This window comes from Ambystoma mexicanum, chromosome 1p (assembly GCF_040938575.1).
Source record: "Ambystoma mexicanum isolate Mex_15411 chromosome 1p, UKY_AmexF1_1, whole genome shotgun sequence".
Lineage (NCBI taxonomy): Eukaryota > Metazoa > Chordata > Amphibia > Caudata > Ambystomatidae > Ambystoma > Ambystoma mexicanum.
Window position 1 is genome coordinate 1292050983 of NC_090921.1, and position 20472 is coordinate 1292071454.

General features: G+C 49.8%; 1 protein-coding gene across 4 annotated transcripts in view; it reads left to right on the forward strand.

The window, feature by feature from the left end:
• Positions 1 to 20472, forward strand: part of MED25 (mediator complex subunit 25) — a 613073-nt gene that overhangs the window by 241842 nt on the left and 350759 nt on the right. For 3 of the 4 annotated variants that reach the window (XM_069605505.1, XM_069605522.1, XM_069605512.1), the window contains exon 13: positions 166 to 251. In XM_069605505.1, coding sequence (XP_069461606.1) covers positions 166 to 251 — 86 coding nt within the window. The remainder of the gene's footprint in view (positions 1 to 165; positions 252 to 20472) is intronic. The other variant, XM_069605531.1, reaches the window with a different exon arrangement.

Here is a 20472-nt window from a genome sequence, read left to right on the forward strand (position 1 = left end):
GGAAGCTGACCTCTGGATCAGTTAAGGGTACAAATAATTGGTCACTTTACATTGATCTGTATTAAATAGCTGATCTGAAAGTAGAGGCCCGTGGGGAGTGTTAACCCACAATGTGAGGCCAACTCTGCCTGTGCTCCGATTGTTCTGTTTCTTGTTTTTCCACAGAAGCCCAAACCAGCGTCCGTGGATACCAATGCCAAGCTCACACGCTCTCTGCCTTGTCAGGTGTACGTCAACCAGGGAGAAAACCTGTAAGTGAAATGCCTAGAACATGCTTCCCTGGGAATGAAGGGTGCTGCAGTAAAGTACATTGTAACTTATTTGGAGTGTGTAGTTGTGTGTGTGTGTGTGTGTGTGTGTGTGTGTGTGTGTATGCGCGATATGCAGACAACGTCACTGTAGATAGTTAAATCCATGTAACATGTTAGACAGGTATAGATTACCATTATCCTTTGTGGAATAGAGGTGGGCAAGGATGCTCTGGGTTGGTGCAGGACTAGAAGCGTAGAAATGATTACTTTTGTGTGAAGAACAGTTAGTTATTACAATGTGCAACATGTTTTACTTTACTGCTTAGCCATGAACGCTTTCTGCACATGTGTCACAAAGTGACACTAGTCTAGGTAAACCCAGGATCCTTGATGGAGCAAGTACTTGTGAACACTAGCAGCAATGCTGCTCCAAGTTACAGCATTGGGGTTCCCACTTCAGTTTAAGGTCCAGGAGCTTATACGGGTGCCTTTCAGGCTGCAGAGGTGCAGGATCGACCTGTTCGCATTGGATCAAGAGAATGTAGAATCGGAAGTGGGATTCCTCTTGACAAAGGCTGAACTTTGCCTTCCGAAGGAGTGGTAGTCTGCACAGTTCTCATATTTTCGCTTTTTGTAGGTCGCCTAATAGAAAGACTATTTCTTTTCCGGCCAATTTTAGTCAGCCCGTACAAAAGCGAAAATAAACCCCCCCCCCTATCCACCATCGCTTGCGGGTTGTCTGTATAATAGGGTGGGAGGGGGGTTCACCCTCTGAACCACCCTCAGCTGCCCCCCGCATCCCTCCCCACCCAAGCATACCTCCATCCCTTAAACACACTAACATGCAATGCACACATAAGCACACACTCAAACACACACATAAACGCTTACCTGCTCTCCAGCATGGGGTCTGGCATGGATTCACATGCTCATGAATATTCCCCGTCGTCAGGCTGGGAATCCTCGGTAAAGAAAAAATCAGTATCAGTTTCGTTTCTGATCGGTCTTTCTTAGTAGTAACCAATCACTGATCTCTGGGTCATACTGCCCCCAACCAATGACTGCCCTCTCCCTAAGCCCCGCCTCAGGCAGCCATCCTCAGATTTTTACCGCACGCTCAAGTGTTGGGAGTCCTCGTGTTTAGCTCTCGAGTTTTTTTACTGTTTTCACGTTTTTTCAGGAGAGTTTCTCATTTTTTCGGTTTAATCAAGCCTCAAGCTCCACCGTTTCTACTTCCGATAACGGGGACCCGTTTCGGAATTCTCTTCGCCCCTCAAGGGTGAAGTTTTCATCGAGTTTATACTTCTTGGAGGATTCCGGAAGATCTGCGGCCTACCTCAACGGACATGGCCCAGGACAAGGGAAGCTTGACGCCCGGATCCAAGCTGTTCAGGTGCTGCCCTGGATGCGGATTACATAACGTTTTCAAGGAGGACGAGCATTCGCGATGTCTCTACTGCCTCCATGAGGACAAGACGCACGTGGAGAAAGACTGTGCGTTCTGCAAGAACCTTTCGGAACGGACCAAACAAGATCGTCGTTCCCACCTCGCCGCCTGGCTGGAGAAGGTCACAGCAGGTGAGAAGGCGAAGAAGAAGTCTGAGCAGGCTTCTAAGTCCTGTGAGGGCGCCCTGGTGACGGGGGCCCAACAGAAGGCCAAGCACCGCGAGTCCGCGGTCACCGGGAGCGCCGAAAGGTCGGGCTCTTCGGTTGCCAAGCAGGGCGCTACTTCCCTGACACGTTCGACCACGAGCCAGCGCTCTGGTTCGGGGAAGAGGAAGTCTGAGAACCCGGGTAGGCTGCTGGAGCGGACCCGGTCGATCTCGAAGGGGGAGCGATGCGCTGACCCTGCCCCCAAGGCGAAGGCCCAGGACGCACCTAAGGTGGTGAGGGCTTTGATCCACCCAGCAAAGGCCTCTACCGAAGTGGTCGCTGCGACCCTGGTGAAGCCGGCTGAGACTACGCCTGTGGAAACGCCCGCCGGGCCCAGAGTATCCCTGCCACCGCGGAGGGATTCCTCTTTCCAGCCCATCGCTAAGACCCTGTGAAGCCCCCGGGTGAAAAAGAGGGGGGGGGGGGGCGGTGGACATTACAGACTCGGAATCAGCCTCTGAGGAGGAACTGATGGAAACCGAGAAGGGCCTCAACGAGAGGTCCATAGGCCTCAACGAGAGGTTCATAGGCCCCAACGAGAGGTTCGAGAAGGTTCGATCCCAGAGGGCGGTCCCTGCTGACGTGATCGAAGATAGCGATGACGAACAGGGCCCAGTGGAACGGCCACCGCGTCCGTCGCAACCATTGCCCGAGCCCCAAGATAGCTTGGCGGCCATTTTGTTGGCAATTCAATCCTTATGCACCCAGATAAGGATGAGATTACCACGGACTCCGACGGAGGATCCAGAATCCAGAATCAGGCCCGTTGGGAGCAGAGTCCACCCTGCTCCGCCCTTCGTGCCTGCGAGACCGGTGGACCCTTCATCCCCCTCGCCAGACACTAGAGAGGATACAGCGACGGATACAGCGACGGGGACGGACGATGACGGCGGCGATGACACAGCAGACATCCCGTCGTCACCCCCCCCGCGGGCGTCTCCAGTCGACGAAATTGGCTCTTTCCATGCCATGATAACCAGGGCATCCGAGCTCTTCCAGCTCTGCCCTGAAGATCAGAAAAAGGAGGGGTTTCTGTACCAACGACGAGAGGCCAAGAGGAAGACAGTCCTCGCAGTGCCATTACTCGACGACATTTGGGAGGAGGGACTTGCTGTCCTTAAGAATCCTTCCACGACACCAGCCAAGAGGGACAGGTACGAGAAGAAGTACTGAGTCCCTGATGCCGCCCCCTTGTGCCTCAGGGCCCAGCCCACGCTGGACTCTGTCGTCTCGGCTGCGGCTAAGAAGAAGGCAGCGGGTGCGGCGGCTTCAACTTCGACCTCCCCGCTGGACAGCGAGGGCAAGAAGTTGGACTCTATGGGATGACGAGTCATCTCGTCGGCGGCGACATCGATTAAGGCGGCCAATGCCTTAGCGATCGTGGCCCGCTACGACAGGGAGCTCTGGTTCAAGATAGCTCCCCTGCTAGACTTCCTGCCTGATGACAAGAGGGCAGAGGCCCAAGAAATTCTGCAGGAAGGCGAGGTGGCGTTGGATCATGGCATAACGGTGGCAACGGACATTGCCGATACCAGATTTCGCCAACTGGGCAACGGAGTTTGCCTCCGACGACGAGGATGGCTCAAGGTGACGGACTTTGGCCAGGATGTCCAGACCAGGGTGTTGGACATGCCGTTCGACGGCAACAACCTTTTTGGTAAGGCGGTGGATGAGTCACTACAGGCCATCAAGACCGACTCGGAGACAGCCCGGGCCCTGGGGGTACTTCAACAGCAGCGACCCTTTCGGAGCTCTGGAGGCAGACAGGGTGCCTCCAAAGGATCCAGCGGTGGTTCCTCCACTTACCGCCAGGCGGCCCGCTCCTCTTCTCAGGAGGCCTGCAGAGGTCGCGGCAAGCAAGGGGATCCCTGCCGCCGTCGCCAAGGGGGCCGAGGCGGCAAGGCCGCCTCCAAGCAAGACTGACCCGTCCGGGTTGTCGGGCCCCCACCAAAGCACCCCGGTGGGAGGCCGGCTGACAAAGTTCGTCAGCGTGTGGGAGCCCATCTCCACCGACCGTTGGGTGTTGGACACCCTGGCTAACGGGCACTCGCTGGAATTCCAAAAGAAGTGCCCTCGCATTCCTCCCGTGGCCAGGAAGGAGAATCACGTCCCTCAGCTACTGTCAGAGGTAAAGGCGATGCTCAAAGGTGCCATCGAGCTCGTCCCCGGAGGGCTCCGGGGCTCCCGAGTGTACTCAAGGTACTTCCTCGTCAAGAAGAAGACAGGCGGTTGGCGCCCCATTCTGGACCTGTGTCGCTTAAACAGGTACATCAAGGCGCAGAAATTCAGGATGGTCACCCTCCAGCAAGTGCTGGGACAGCTGGACGAAGGCGACTTCCTATCGTCTTTAGACCTGGAGGATGCTTACTTCCCCATCCCTATCCTAAAAAGGCACAGGAAGTTACTCAGGTTCGTGGTTCAGGGACGCCACTACCAATTCCGGGCCCTACCGTTCGGATTAAAGTCGGCACCCAGGGTTTTCACCAAGTGCCTGGCACCAGTGGCGGCGCGGCTGGGGATTCACGTTTACCCCTACCTGGACGACTGGCTAATCTGGGCAAGGACAAGGGAACTCGCCGTCGAACACACGGCGAGGACCGTCCGGTTGCTAACGGAGCTGGGGTTCGCCATCAACTACCCCAAATCCCACCTGATTCCATCGCAGATAGCACTGTTCCTGGGAGCGAAGCTCAATACAGTGGGGCAATTGGCCTCCCCTTCAGAGGAGAGGACCAAGACCATCCTGGGCAAGGTGCGGCGCCTGCTAGCCACGGACGTGGCCAGGGTGAGGCCCATCAAGTCCCTCCTCGGGATGATGTCCTCATGCATCTACCTTGTACCCCTTTGCAGACTTCGGTTGCGTCCGCTACAGGAGTTTCTCGACGCCCGCTGGCTCAAAGCGAGGGGCTGTTTCGAGGACAGGATCCCTCTCGACGAGGAGTTCTGTCGGGCGATCTTTTGGTGGGGCATCCGTGCTCACCTGACAACAGGCACGGAATTTCAAATCCCGGCGTTTCAGGAGACGGTGACATCGGACGCCTCTCTGGAGGGTTGGGGGACCCACACCGGAGACCTCCATGCAAGAGGCCTTTGGCTCCCGGAGGAGAGGTCTCTCCACATCAACATTCTGGAGCTCCGAGCAGTGTTCTGGGCTCTCAAGTTGTTCCTTCCGTCCCTCAAGGGCGAAGTGGTGAAGATCTTTACCGACAATACCACCACGATGTTCTATATACGGAAGTAAGGAGGCACCAGATCCCCAGTCCTATCCAAGGAGGCCCAGGATCTGTGGCATTGGGCCGTCGCCCAAGGGATGTTTCTGGTTCCCTTCCACCTGGCAGGAATAAAAAACACTGTCGCTGACTCACTCAGCAGGGAGCTGCGCTCATGCCACGAGTGGGAACTGGGCCAGGACCAAGTGGATCGACTCTTCCAACGATGGGGCAAGTCCCAGATCAACCTGTTCGCGACAGCGACGAACTCCAAGTGCCAGAGGTTCGCCAGCAGGTTCCCACAGTCGAGGGGCATGGGCGATGCTTTCTCGTTCCCTTGGGACGGCCTGTTTCTATACGCGTTCCCTCAGTTGCCGTTGCTGCTCAGCCTTATCAACCAGCTCAAGAAGTCCAGGTGCAGAATGATCCTCGTCGCACCGGCGTGGCCGAGGCAGATCTGGTTCCCGGACCTCCTGGACTTGTCGACATTGCTGCCGGAGGACGCGGATCTTCTCTCCAGACAAGGAGGCGCCATTCTCCATCACGACCCACAGTCGCAGAACTTGCAGGCCGGGCTCCTGCAGCACTAGAGTTTGGAGGGTACGATATCCCGGCTGATTGCAGAGAGGTTCTTGCAAAGGCCAGGGCGTCCTCGACTCTCAAGTGTTACGGTCATAAGTGGAAGAGGTTCTCTGTCTGGTGCTGTGCACAGAAGATTAACCCTTTGCGGATTACGGCCCCTCAAGTGCTGCCGTACCTACTGTCGCTGACCAAAGCTGGACTGGCTCACGCCTCCATAAAAATACATCTGGCTGCCATCTCCCGATACACCAGAACTACGGGACGGGCGTCCTTGTGGTCTTATCGCCTGGTAAAGGAATTCATGAAGGGACTATTCCGATCATTCCCGCTGGTGAAGGCCCCTGCCCCGGCGTGGGAGCTTAATGTGGTGCTGACCAGGCTCATGGGAGCCCCATTCGAGCCTATGCATTCGGAACCTTTGTGAAGTTTCTGTCATGGAAGACAGCGTTCCTCGTGGCCATCACCTCTGCACGATGAGTGGGAGAGATTCAGGCCCCATTTTGCAAGCCTCCATACTTGACTTTTCATGACACGAGGGTAGTGCTGAGGACGCACCCCCCCTTCATGCCCAAGGTGCCGTCGGACTTCCACCTCAGCGAGCCCTTGGTGTTACCAGTTTTCTTTCCGTCGCCATCGACGCCGGCCGAGAGGACTTTGCACTCGTTGGATGTAACTAGAGCGCTGAAGTTCTACGTGGACCGCACGAAGAGTTTTCGGAAAACGTCACAACTGTTCGTGAACTTTGGGTCTGTGAATCAAGGGAAGGCTCTCTCGAAGACTTCCATTTCCAGACGGCTCTCCGGCTGCATCATGCATTGCCACCGGTTGGCAAACCGACCGCTGCCCGGCTGTCCGAGAGCCCATTCGACCAGAGCGATCGCTGCTACCACGGCGTTCCTGTCTAGTGTACCCCTGCTGGACATCTGCAGGGCTGCTACGTGGAGGTCGACGCACACCTTCACAAGATTCTACTGCGTCAATCGGGAATCCAGGGGGGAGTCCAGGGTCGGCCAAGCAGTGCTGCTCAACCTGTTCGCTTAAGGTGAGCCTGGTGAGGAGGTAAGAGATGCTTAATGTTGAGTTGTTGTATTGCTTAATGTTGAGCCTGTTGCCACCTCCCGTGGTTGTGCATGTGTATACTCCTATGTATTATTTTATTCATGAGCATGTGAATCCGTGCCAGACCCCATGCTGGAGAAGGAACAAGTTACTTACCTGTAACTGTTGTTCTCCAGCATGGGTCTGGCATGGATTCACATGCGAACCCTCCCCCCTACCCCTCTGCGGCTCTTCACTTGGTCATACTGCCACTTGGCGTTCTACCAAATCTGAGGATGGCTGCCAGAGGCGGGGCTTAGGGAGAGGGCAGTCATTGGTTGGGGGCAGTATGACCCAGAGATCAGTGATTGGTTACTACTAAGAAAGACAAATCGGAAACAAAACTGATACTGATTTTTTCTTTACCGAGGATTCCCAGCCTGACGACGGGGAATATTCATGAGCATGTGAATCCATGCCAGACCCATGCTGGAGAACAACAGTTACAGGTAAGTAACTTGTTCCTTCTCCTCTTCCTGGTCCCGACATGCCTGCCAGCCCCTGCACGCACTTGTGTGCAGCAGGGGCATGACAGTTCGATTTAGAAAGACTGGGAAACATAGCCAGTTGGTAAGCTACAGGACTTGAAAAACAGCAAGTTACTTTTTTGCTTCCTGCCTACCAATATGGTAAAAATGGACCAGCGCAGCCTTGTATAAAGAAAATAGCTGCCATCAGCCTGGAATTGTGACAACTGTATGTATGAGAAAACTCGTCTAGGGACGCTGTGGGGTCATTTTTGAGTGCCACTGCCCTGCTGGCCATATGGGATATGTCACAAAGCTGAGTAGGATCAAAATAGAAACCAATTTACAGCTGTGGTTATTAGTCAGAACCAAGTGACTTCTCCTTTGATTTAAAATGCCCTTGGTTAGTCCAATCATAATCCGGATTCTTTTTCCATTGAAGGGCAATTGGTTCACAGTAATTCAGTGCTGTAGTTTGAGTATCTGTCAGGTCTTTGACTGCTTGATCTTCTACTCCTGGATATCTGAGTCTCGCCTTGGTATCGCCAGGTCTTCGCCGGGGGCTTTTAGGTCCAAATGCAGCCGTGAGCAATTGTTGGGAGTCAGGAAGTAATGGCGCGGCCTGAGAGCTTCCGAAACAGGATGGATGACCTTCCTTTTTTCACACTTTCCTTCACTCTTTTTCTAATGCCTGTTAGGCAAAGTTTGTATGCAGTATCCTCTGGGACCACTACACACAGTAGGACTACAGGTGTAAGCAAAACCAACCTTTGGTAGAAGTCTGTACCACACAGTTTTTGGTAGCAGGCTGAGCAGCCAGGCTTATCTCAAGAGGGAATGTGAGCTTGTAAGGGTGTTACACAGAGGTCTATAATTACAAGTATTCAGATAGACACTTATGGGTATCCAGTTAATATGTCGAAAAAATAATTTCGAAAGACAAACATGTCAAACATTTCACCTAAAAAAAATAAACAAAAATAAATAAATAAATAAATTAAAATTTATACTTTTTTAATTTACATGTTTGTGTTAGGTTCCGCGAGTAAAAAAAAATGGTAAAAAAAATGGGGGTCAGGGGAGAAACCCCACATTTCAAACAAAAAATGTAAAAAAAAAATTCAACATTTTGGCATTCGAAATTATGTAATTCGAAATAGTCACTATAAACCACACTTATGCTCAAGGTTTCTTGGTAAAACACTTATTAATTTATTACACAGTCAGTTAGAAAACACTCACTAAAAGGAGGCAATCAATATCACACGGAAATATACTACAGTACTTTACACTATCAGGTTTTGAGACATTACACTACTTTGAAGTAGGAGCAAAATGGCATTCAGAGCATTTGAAGTAGGAGCAAAAGGCATACATTCATAAAACGAATAATAGAGTTACTCTTAAACAGTGCAAATAGTTTGAGTTCACCAGAGGAGATGATTCAATGCAATAGGTAGGCCAAAGTCAATGGGCTAGAGTCTTTTATATGAAAAACGGTTCTGGTAGTTTAAACGGAAGTCTTTGCCACGGTTCTCAGAAGTAGTTCATAGGCAAAAGGTTTGTATGCCGGGTCACAAGCTGACTAGGCCTGCAAGTTGCCAAAGTTGTACGCACTTTCGCAGTGAGAGGTAAGTGGTCGGATTTTCACAGTACCTTGTATTGAAGAAAAAGATGCAGCTGAACACTTCTGTTCCTGGCAGTTCCTGAGCCTCAGTCATGGGGGGGACAAGAGGGAGAACGTCGGGGGACTCCTGCACTGCACGGGGACTGGTCACAAAGCTGGCAAACTGGTAAATCTTCAATTCCGGTAGCTGTATTCAAGCACACAAACTGGTGTCCTTCTCCCTGGCTATTCGGTTTCCTGCAGCACTCTGAGGAAAATGCAACCAGCTCCGAGAATGGTGTCCAGGTGGCTTACGAGTGTATTGGTCTCACCAACTCAAAGGGAGAAGTCGTCCTTGAAGGGCTTCTCTGTTGAGATGAACTTGGCGATTCGGACCTGCAGCAGGCTTCACCGGGCAAACCAACGGTCCAGGAGTTGCAGCAGCCGTCCTCTTTCAGCTCGTCTTCGGGTCTTTCGTTCCAGTGGTCGACTCTGCCTTTCAAGCCAAGAGACTTGCCTTTTAAACAGTTTTCCCGCATTCATTCCAGCCTAGCTGCCACTCACCCAGCAACGTGGCTGTCCTTGCCGGACAGTCAGCCAGCCAAGCAGGCCAGAGTGCATTTGGGTCTCGTAGGAGACTAAGCACAGGGAGTTTCGGGCAACTCCCTCACTTCGTGCCCACCCCAGACACTTGGGCGCCAGAGGCGGTCTTCAGTCCTGAAGCCCGGCAAAGGCGCAGAAACAAAGGGACCAAACCTAGTTTGGTGCGCAGAGACAAACTCTAGAAGGACCGGGACCGTTTTAAACAAAGGGGGCTCAGACGACATCTTGAAAAACATGGCTTGGCGATTTTTAGCTACCAGTGTTCGCGGTCGGGGAAAATCATGGTAGTTAGTTGTAAAACGACTGCCACTATCCATTTCGATAGGAAAGGGTAGCATTTGACTGTTACATGAGTTTCTAGACATAGGGGATACTAGGTACCCCCTCCAGCACTCTATTGGAAGATTGGGTGTGCTGGGTCTAGGAATTTAAAAAGACTAGTTAAGCCTATTTTAACTTTACATTCTCTGGGAAACAGTAGTTTATCCAAGAGAAGGTGTTTAAACCTTGGGACAGCCAAAAAAGGATTACCTGTGTCACTTCACTGAGGGTGCTGTGTGACACACATGAAAAGATGATGCCTATGGAGTTGTCTAAAACTCCATAATCAAAGCACACAAGAGTAAAACACACATCAAAATATATGAGAGTGTGGGGGAAAAAAGGCTCATACTCTTTCCAGGTAAAATAAATCAAGTCCTCAAAATCCAGCAAAGTTGCTGGGGGTCTCTAAGGTGAAGGGAATTAGCACATTTATGAGAATTCTCCCTAACAATGCCCAAGCTGATATCTCAGTTCTCAATAACGCTTTCCTAGGCAACCTCCTAAAGGATTTGCAAATGTCTTGCTCCTAAGAGAGCCTCTCTGACCTTGCCTTTCCTCTCCTTCCTTTACCTCTTGAGGTTTTACAGGTTTTCTCTCCTGCTTCTGCGATGACCTGTGCTAATGTACGCTACTTGTTGGGAAAGATTTTCTTTTTGCAACTGCTCAATTGCTTTTAAATGGATCCTCCCAGAATATCTGCCTTGAATGAGCCTCCTTTTATTTTTCACCTAGAATACTAAAGAGACACTGGGGTTCATTCAGAGTTTGGCGCAGGTCAGCGGAATTACTGCCAAATGGAATTACTGTTACTGGCACTTGGTCCCCATTTTTATGAGTCCTTAGGACTACATAGGGATTTCAGGGGAGTTACCGCAGGCGATAATTCTGACGATTTCACAGATTTTTCAGCAGAATTAAGTGGAGGATTTACCTCCAGCATTCTGCTATAGGTAAATCCTCCACTTCATGGATAAACTCTGAGCTTGGCGGTGCAATAAATGTGGCGTTAATGGAATTACCGCCACTTTTTTACTGAATCGCCAAACTCTGAAGGAGCCCTACTATGTGTAGAATGCTAGTTACTTTTGTGATCTGTACTGAAAAGCCTGGTGGCAGTGAACCATTTTTCACTGTTTTCCCAGTGCACAGCCCTGCACCCTTTTTTTTTTATTTTTTACACCGATAATGCCGTTTTGAGTACGAAGTACCAGGAATGGCTGTTCCTCATGGTACACGCTCACTTCTTTTTTGCTCATCTTCAGTCCTCTTCAGGTCATACATTGCCATATAATGGCATGCACTTTCATGGTAGTCTTACAAAGTTTTCCTGGTCAGTGTTTTGAGTGTGTTAAACTAGCTATAACTGGGTCATGGACTATATGCTCCCAATCTACACTTCAACCAGGGCATGTCCTCCTGGTTACCTCGTGGGGCCGCAGGCTATGGATTTTCAGAAGCAAGCTTTACTTGTTGTTTGCTCACTTTTATGGGGCAACTGATCAGGCCTTAAGACTATCAGTATAGGAAACCCTGTCTCCCTTAGTGGAATTCTTGTATTTTTTCAGTTGTACACATCACCTTAAAGTATGGTTAGGCTACTTTGTATCCTTATAACTTCTTCTGTAACTTTGTGGTTACAAGCCCCATGTGTCTATCTGGTGGTAGCGGATAATTTTCTACCTTATGTTTTACTACTTACTCGTACACTTCTGCATTTTACTGCATATTTGCCATTTAGAGTGCCATATACTCTAAAATGCCCATGGCACGAGATTTTGGCCTGTCCTTTTGCCATTTTGTGCCTTGACCACCTTCCTGCTAGCTCGGGTCCTGAATTGCCATGTATGTAATGCTCTTTCCTGGGCATAGCTCCTGCTTTCCCAGGCAAGGTGGCGATGATGTGTGTGATTGGGTCTCCCCTAAAGTGGTTGCTGAAGAAATGGGAGTAAGGGGGTCGAGTTTGCCTAGCTATTCCTACACCCTCACCCCATAATTGGGCTGTATGGGTAAAAAGCCCTACCCATATCTCTCCCCAGCCTGACTAAGCTAGGTGGGGGGGGACCGGTCAAGAATACCCCTACCCCTTCCAGGCTTCCTTAACTGTGGTGCGATTGGGGGAGAAACTTGTAACACCTTTACTTGCCTTTTTTTCTGCTTCTGGAACATTTACTCACAATAGTAAACCCTCCTGTAAAGGGCATAATGTGGAACTGGTGGCTTTTGGGCTCTATGCCTCATCTCTTAGTAGGGTTGGACTTAAGAACTAGGGACACTGGGCATCATTACAAGTTTGCCCGGATCCCTCCGATAATTCCTGCCGGATACTGGCAAACTGACAGATCGTTACGGCTCCTGATAAGCCGGAATTACCGGCATATTACAGGTGCCAGCAATAGTACGGTAATCCCCATTCAATGGAGCCAATAGGACTCTATCGAGGGATTGCCAGTAATTCCAGCTGTTTTTACCGGTGGGGTGCCTGATTTAGCAAATCAGGCTACCCCACCGGCATATTTGTACTACTCTGCTGGTCTGGAAACATGCCGGTAAATGGAATTACAAGCACGTTAATTCTGCACTGGCAGAGTTGTAATGAACCCCTCTGTCTTGGGTTCATCTGTTGGTGTTCTACTTAATTTCTATCAATTTACTTGCCTATCTCCAACTGGTTTTAAATTGCTATTTGCTCTATTTTTCACGTTTGCTTTACCGTACATGAAGTGTGGCCATTTGCATTGCTAGTGTTCGGGCTCTGTTAGCAGAATCCCCTATAGTGATATCATGTATGTATATGATAGTTGAGTGACGATACTTAACTGAGGTTTTGATTCTGCCTAATTTGAATTATGAGTGCTCTGCGTGTGTCTTGCCCTGGACCACTCTTACACACTCGTAAGTGTATACCTTTCTGCTCTGCTACTTCACCTTGACTAGAAGTTGGTGTCTTTCTTTTTCACCAAAATAGGTTGACCTCTTCGGAATCCACCCCCATGGTAGATTCTGAAAATCCATACTAACCGGTAGTTAAAGTGATCTGGATAGGGTCCTGCTAGGCGGCAGTCATTTCCTCCAGTGAGATGTTTCCAGATGCCCTGTAACTGGCCGACAGACACCTCAAATGATCACTTCCGGTCTCACAACCACATGAGACCCCCAGATCTCCATGGGCGCGTACAGCAGTGAAACACTGTAATCTGGCGGCAGCAGTTGACTTTCTTGGTGTCTGGTGGCTCACAGAATCCACCAACACTCTGACATCGTTCAAGATTTTTGTTGTTTTCAAATGGGCTCTATGCAGGCCTCCAGATGAGTCATATCGTGACTTTTTACGCGTTGAAATCTTGCAAATACGGCAGCTTTATTCTTTTCCTGCGTTTCATTTACACACCAGTTTAGAGCAGAGGGCAGTGCAAAGGTCAGGTTACTTGACAGAAACCAGACCACTTATTATTTTTATCTACATGGATTTAACTGCAGGCCATGGAGGAAAGCCTCCAAAACACTATTTTTCTCTGAAGCCTTTCAGAAAGAAACACACAATAATAGAAGGAATGTTTTCTTACTGTTCAGCTTCTGCTGTGTTTTGTGTCTAGATGCTCATGGATAAAACGGAAGCATTGTGCATGTTTAGTTTCCTAGCATTTTAGGATCATATAATTATTAAAATGGAAAACGGTGTTACAATTGAGAATGTATCTTTTGTAACAATTATGCTTTTTTTCTGTGAAAGCAAACCAGTTGTTGCACAAAAGTATTTTTCAGAGTTACTGTTACTGTGCTGTGTGCATTTATCATCCAGATGATTCTATATGGTGTGTTCTACACATTATTGTGTAAGAGAAGGATTTCCATGAATATCAGCATGATCTACTTAGATCCATGGTTTACCTTTTCTATATTGGGAGTGGAGTGTGCACTCCTGAAGGCTGTGTTACACCTGTTTTATATGAGGCAAGCTTCTTCTGCGGAGACACATTACTGATCTGTTCTCTGTATGGGAATCTTCTACCCTTGCTTTATACCTTGCTCTGCTCTCCACAATTTCTACAATAATCACTGTGGACATGTGAAAGACCTGTAACCTGCGGATAGAAAAATAATTAGCCTCCCCCATTTCTTCACAAATAAGTTCCCATTTTCCAAGAACTTGGCAGACAAATTCTCAGTCACCAAAATATTCCATAGCCTCGTCCTGCCCAATTGGATATCGGGACTCTCCTTCCTCCATTGTGCTGTTGTCACTAGCTTGGCTGATAGGAGCATTTTTGTGGCAATTACCTCCCTTATTGTGGCCAAATGTATTCCCCGGTGTCGCCAGCAGGACCATTCCTGGGTCAAAAGGGAAATCCTGCTCAATGACCTTCAGGATTTAACTCGATACCATCACCCTACATTCACACCATATATGCATGAGTGATCCTTTCACCCGCATCCCTGCCAACACTCTTCTGATACCTCGGGGTTGGCCCTATTCAAGCGCACTGGAGTACCATCTAAACATTCATTTATATCCCACAACCTTTAGTTGTAATGAAGGCGAAGCTCTCTGGTTACATTGCCACACTGCCTTACAATCTTCCTCAAAGTTCTCTCCGTAATTCCGTTTCCCACACCATCATGTAAGGCCACTCCTCCTGTTTCTCAGGGTTCCGTAGAATTCGATTTTCTATTAGTTATTAGACACCTACTTGGTCCTGTAGTTGCTAAATACTTTTTAAGCAGGGTTAGGGTTCTTGTAGCCGCCTCTTTAAATGGACTCTGCATCACCCAATGTCTGATCTGATAATATTGGAAGCGTTCCCTTTCACTTAGGTGGAAGTCATTCTTACATTCTTCAAAGGACTTTATCTCCTTGTTCTTAAACATATACGCAATACACCAACCCCTGTGCTCTCTCCACCTATTAAAATATCCTGGGGTGATTTCCAGGGAGGAGCTCAAGTCGTTTATAGGAGTTAACAGAGAGGCAAAAGAGGTCAAGCAGTATGTTCTACACACTCTGTCCCATGTGGTAAGCATTTTTCTAGTCACCAGATTATTGTATAGTGATCTTGGCCTGTCACCGTAGGCAGCCATAATTCTCTCCATAGTGTGATGCCTCCTACCGCGAGGTCCATCGTCCACCACTGCTTATCAGAGACAACCTGACACCATTCATGCAAGATCCTCAGTTGTGCTGCTTCATAATATACTCGGATGTTAGAGCACTGAAGACCTCCCATGTCTCAAGGTGTGGTCATTGTATGTTCTTCGCCCACCCTGCCAAATGAACTTCTTCACGTCCCTCTGTAGTGAGGCTAGCTATAATCTGGGAACCTGTACGGTCAATGCCGAAATAAGTAGAGAAGTGAGGAAGTATGTACATTTAACAATTGATTCTCCCTATCCAGGATACAGTCGTTTTTTCCACTTGGAGTCCTCTCTAATTTGGGCAAACAGGCCTTGATAATTTAAGCAGTATAGCTTCACATTATCCGTAGCTAGGTTAACCCCCATGTATTTAAAATGTCATACAGCCATTTAAATGGATATGCTTTTTGCAATAATGCCTTCTGTTCTGAGGAAGTCATTGAATTCCGTGATTCTGATTTTTTCAAGTTAACTTTAAAACCTGAGGCTCTCCTATACACCTAACTCCCTTTGCACAGAGTATGGTGGAGTCCGGGTTAGTAAGCTTTATTTGCAGACGTGTTGCTGATGTTATTTTTTATTCCCTCTGTCCGAACTTAATCGCCTGAACCTCTGGATTCGCCCGTATTCTCCTACCAAAATGTTATGATAGTTTGATATATGATATGATAGTTTATTTATATGGCGCCTATACACTATGTGTTTCAAAGCGTGTCAAGACAAGGAAGGGAACAAGGGAAAATACATTGACATTCTTGCAGGCCAATAACAGTAAGGATGTGAATTTGACTATCGTACTCGGCCTGAAGACATTTCAGATAGTGCAACAGCTAAGACACAGATAAGGAAGGGAGGGGAAGAGCGGGAAGGAAATGGAAACAGACAGGCGACTACCGTATTAGGCCTGACAACATTTCTGGTAGAGCCAGAGAAAAACAAAAGGTGAGAGAGAGGGGTGCAGAAAGGGAGGGGAGGAACAAAGCAAGCGACTATCATACTAGGCCTGACAACATTTCAGATAGTGCTGGAGGGTGGAGAGGGGGAGTGAACAGGTAAGGGGAGGGGGGAGACAGACGAGGCTGCTATCATACTAGGTTCAGGGACAATTCTGATAGAGTAAGTGCATAGAAAAAAGTAAGGGGAGGAGGGGCGGAGATGGGAAAAGGGAGAAGAGAACAGAGTAAGCGGTCAAAAAGAGTGGGGAAGCAAGATGGGAGAGCAAATACAATTGCAGAAGTCAGTAGTAACACATAATGTTGCAAGGCAGGATAGAAGATGAAGTTGGGAACAGCATGATTCAAGGCAGGCCACCATAAGAAAGGGTGACACACCGTGAATCAATGAAGTCCATAAAAGTCAAATCCAGCATTGGCCACAAGACCGTGATGGTGAAACCAGAATGTATGGGAGCAGGGTAGAATAATCAAGCGAACAGGCAACACCCGTGTGAGAGAAGGGGGGGCCCAAGGGAACATCACGGGAGGACCAGAGGGGGTGTGGACGGCCTGTGGGGACAGAGGGAATAGACACAAGTTGGTGCATGCTAACCTGCTGTCTGAGCAGGGGGTCGGGCCCTGGGCCCTCCTAGGCTGAACAGGTCCAAACAGGAATTGCCCTTTTCATTGTCTGCCCTTCGCTTGAGACGCCCTTGATCTAAGAGTTAAGAGCAGGAAGGAAGAGGCAGGGCTAAGAAGGTGGGCGGGGCTTAGGCTATTTGACCTAGGTCCACTTGCACTTGCTCCCCATCTGCAAAGGAAAAGTGGCTAGAGTGCTCCTTAAGTAGGGAAAAAGAGCGGCAACCTGGAAGGCACCAGGTTGGCAGGGCTTGCTAAGTAGTGAAAAGAGCGGCAACCAGGAAGGCACCAGGTGGGCGGGGCTTGCTAAGTGGGGGCAAAGAGCAGCAACCAGGAAGGTACCATGTGGGCGGGGCTTGCTAAGTGGGGGCAAAGAGCAGCAACCAGGAAGGTACCATGTGGGCGGGGCTTAGGCCATGTGACCTAGATCCACTTGCACCTGCAAAGGAAAAGAGGCTGGAGAGCTCCTTAAGTAGGGAAAAAGAGCGGCAACCAGGAATACACCAGGTGGGCGGGGCTTGCTAAGTGGGTAAAAGAGCGGCAACCAGGAAGGCCCTGGGTGGGCAGGGCTTAGGCCATGTGACCTAGAGCCACTTGCACCTGCTACCCATCTGCAAAGGAAAAGAGGCTGGAGGGCTCCTTAAGTAGGGAAAAAGAGCGGCAACCAGGAAGGCACCAGGTGGGCGGAGCTTGCTAAGTGGGGGGAAAGAGCGGCAACCAGGAAGGCACCAGGTGGGTGGGGCTTAGGCCATGTGACATAGATCCACTTGCACCTGCTCCCCAAAAGCGATTAGTAGCGCGGAGAGCGGGCAGCCTTGTCTTGTTTCCCTCCCCAACCGGATTAATGCCTATGATATTACGTCATTTACTCCAGCCACTGCCTCGGGTTCTGCATAAACGGTTAATTCTCCCCAAATCCAGCCCCTCTAGTACCGGTCTCAAAAAGCTGCAGTCGACCCTGTCGATTAGCTTTCTTAGAATTCAGTGCCAACAGCAATGTCGGGTCTCTTATTAATCTCTTCGCTTTGTCTATTAACTGTAGAACTTTCCTTGCAATATCAAAAGCTTGCCTCTCCTTCACAAATCCAGTTTGATCAGAGTGGATGAGCAATGTCAACAGGTGTTCCATTCTTAATGCTAAGACCTTTGCATACATTTTCTCACCTAAGTTTACAAGATCTATGGGGCTATAGGATCTGCACACTTCTGGGTCTTTCCCTGTGTAAAGAGTGGAGGGGGGTTGGTACGACATGAATGGATGGGGAATAATAAGGAACTACGTCTTGTTGTTTTTTCATGTTCGTTGTGTACGTGTTGTCTACTTTTGTTATCTGTAGAATTGTCATAGTGAAACAATGGATTAGTCAAGGTTGATAAGATTGTAAAATGTTAATATGGTTGGTGTAGTAATTTGATCAGTAGATATAGTAAGAATTGAGTAGTTGTAGTGTAATCCATAGATGTTATGAATATGTCTGCATTTTATTACTTTTCAAATGATAAATAAAGTGCTTAAAAAATAAAAGGGTGGAGGTTTTTTAATCTGTGATACTGCCCACTATGGTTGGGGTAAAGGCACAGAGGCACCCCTGACAACGCGCTCAACGTGTATCAGTCGACGAGCAGCCAAGTCTGAAACTCGCAGGGAGGTGAAGCCAGCTGGTTCTTGGGTACAATGAATTCCCAAGCCCCCTCAAAGGAATGTCTACACACCTATGTGCCAACACATGCATTTTATTAAATAAAGATTGGGTTTAGGTGAATATATACATATGCATATCAATAAGGCTCACTTTATACTCTGGGAAACTCTAGTTCTCCAACATGGGGTCTGGCATGTATTCACATGCTCATGAATATTCCCTGTTGTCAGGCTGGGATCATCGGTATAGAAAAAATCAGTTTCCGTTTCACTTCTGGACTGTCTTTCTCCTAACAACCAATCACTGGTCTCTGGGTCATACTGCCCCCAGCCAATGACTGCTCTCTACCTAAGCCCCTCCTCTGGCAGCCATCTTCAGATTTATACTGCACGTTTGAGTGGTGGGAGTCCTCATGATTAGCTCTCTGGCTTTTTACTGCGTTTTGTGCTTTTTTCCAGAGCTTTACCCTTTTTTTCGGTTAATCGAGCCTCAAGCTCCATCGACCCTTTATCTGATTAACGAGGACCGGTTTTCGGATTTTCCAGCACCCCTCAAGGGCTGTACTTTGTCAAGTTAAAATTCCAGAAGATTCTTTGAGGCCTACTCTGCGTGGACATGGCAGAGGAGAAGGAAGACTCAACGCCTCTGTTCAGGGTTTGCCCAGGATGTGGCCTACGGAACATCTACTTGGACGATGGGCATTCCCTGTGCCTCTATTGCCTACATTCGGACCAAACGCACGTGGAGGAAGACTGCGTTTTGCAAGGAGATGGTCCCCCGCACCGTGAAAGATCAGCGCAGGCGTCTCACCGAGTGGCTCCAGGCCAAGGCCCCTGCAGCATGCCTCCCCTGGCCACAAGAAGAAATCTGACCTGTCTTCTAAGATCGTTGAGGGCGCTCTGGTGACGGGGGCCCAACAAAAGGCTAAGCAACCGGAGTCCACGGGCACCGGTAGCGCCGTTGCGACGGGCTCCCTGGCGGCCAGGGCGATCTCAGTGTCCCCAGCACCTTCAACCACGAGGCAATGCTCAGATTCGGTGAAGAAGAGGATGTCGGACCACCCGGGTAAGCTTCTGGAGAAGCCCCGACGGGCCAGCCGGAGAAGGCCAAGGGGGAGCGGGGCGCTGAACCTCCCCCCAAGATAAAGGCCTCTAGCTCGACCAAGGTTGTGCAGGCCCAGATTCACCCGGCAAAGCCTTCCATTGAAGGAGTGGTGGCGTCCTTAGTGAAGGCCGCGGACGCGGGTTCGCAGGGTCCAGCCCCCAAGGCGAGAGTTTCCCTGCCTACCAGGAGGGAATCTTCTTTTCAGCCCATAGAGAAGACATAGGAGAAGGCGATGCCGATCATCTCCCCGAAACATCACCCCTGGTCGCAGAGAAGGGGGGACACAGTAGTCCTGCAGGCCACAGACCTCTCCTCTGAGGAGGACCTTTCTAATCTCCAGAACATTTTGGAAAAGAAGTTTGTCGAGGCCAAGTACTACGGGAAGGACCCTGACGAGGCAGATGTCGAGAGTGGCGACAAGACAGACGAGGAGGAGCAGGGCATAGAGGATTTCGAGAACCCTACACCGCTGCCTCTGTTGCTCCCACTTCCGCCATCTCAGCAACCACCTCAACCCCCGCCGGACATTTCAGCGGACATTCTCACCTTGTGCTCGGAGAATCTGACGAGGATTCCCCTGCCGCTGATGGAAGATCCTGCTGCACCGGAAGATTCCGCGGCACCAGGGCCATCAGGCGTGCCCCCTGCCAAGAAGATGAGATCATTCTCCACGGCCTTGTCACCCTTCGCCCCCCTCCTCTTCACCAAGGGAGGATACGGACTCGTACACGGTGGGCACGGACGCGGCGGGTTAGGAGACCTCCTGTCTCCGCCGCCAAGAGCCTCAAAACCTGATGAGATGGGCTTGTTCAATGTCATGATCTCTAGGGCCTCGTACCTGTTTCAACTGACCCCCGAGGAAAAGAAGAAAGAAGGTTTCCTGTACCAACACTGCGAGGCGAAGAGGAAGGCCGTGCTGTCGATCCCTCTGGACAACATTTGGGACAAGAGACTGTCCCTTATGAAGAACCTGTCCTCGGCCCCAGTGAAGAGGGACCAGTATGAAAAGAAGTACAGGGTGCCGGACTCTGCACCCAAGTGTTTGAGGTCCCAGCCTTCCCCGTATTTGGTAGTCTCGGCGGCGGCGAGGAAGAAATCTTCTGGCTCTTTTGCGTCAACGACCCCCCTCCCCCCGCACACCCCCAGACAGCGAGGGCAAGAAGTTGGACACTGGGACGACGAGTCATCACATCGGCGCGACGACTATCGAGGCGGCCAGCGCCCTCGC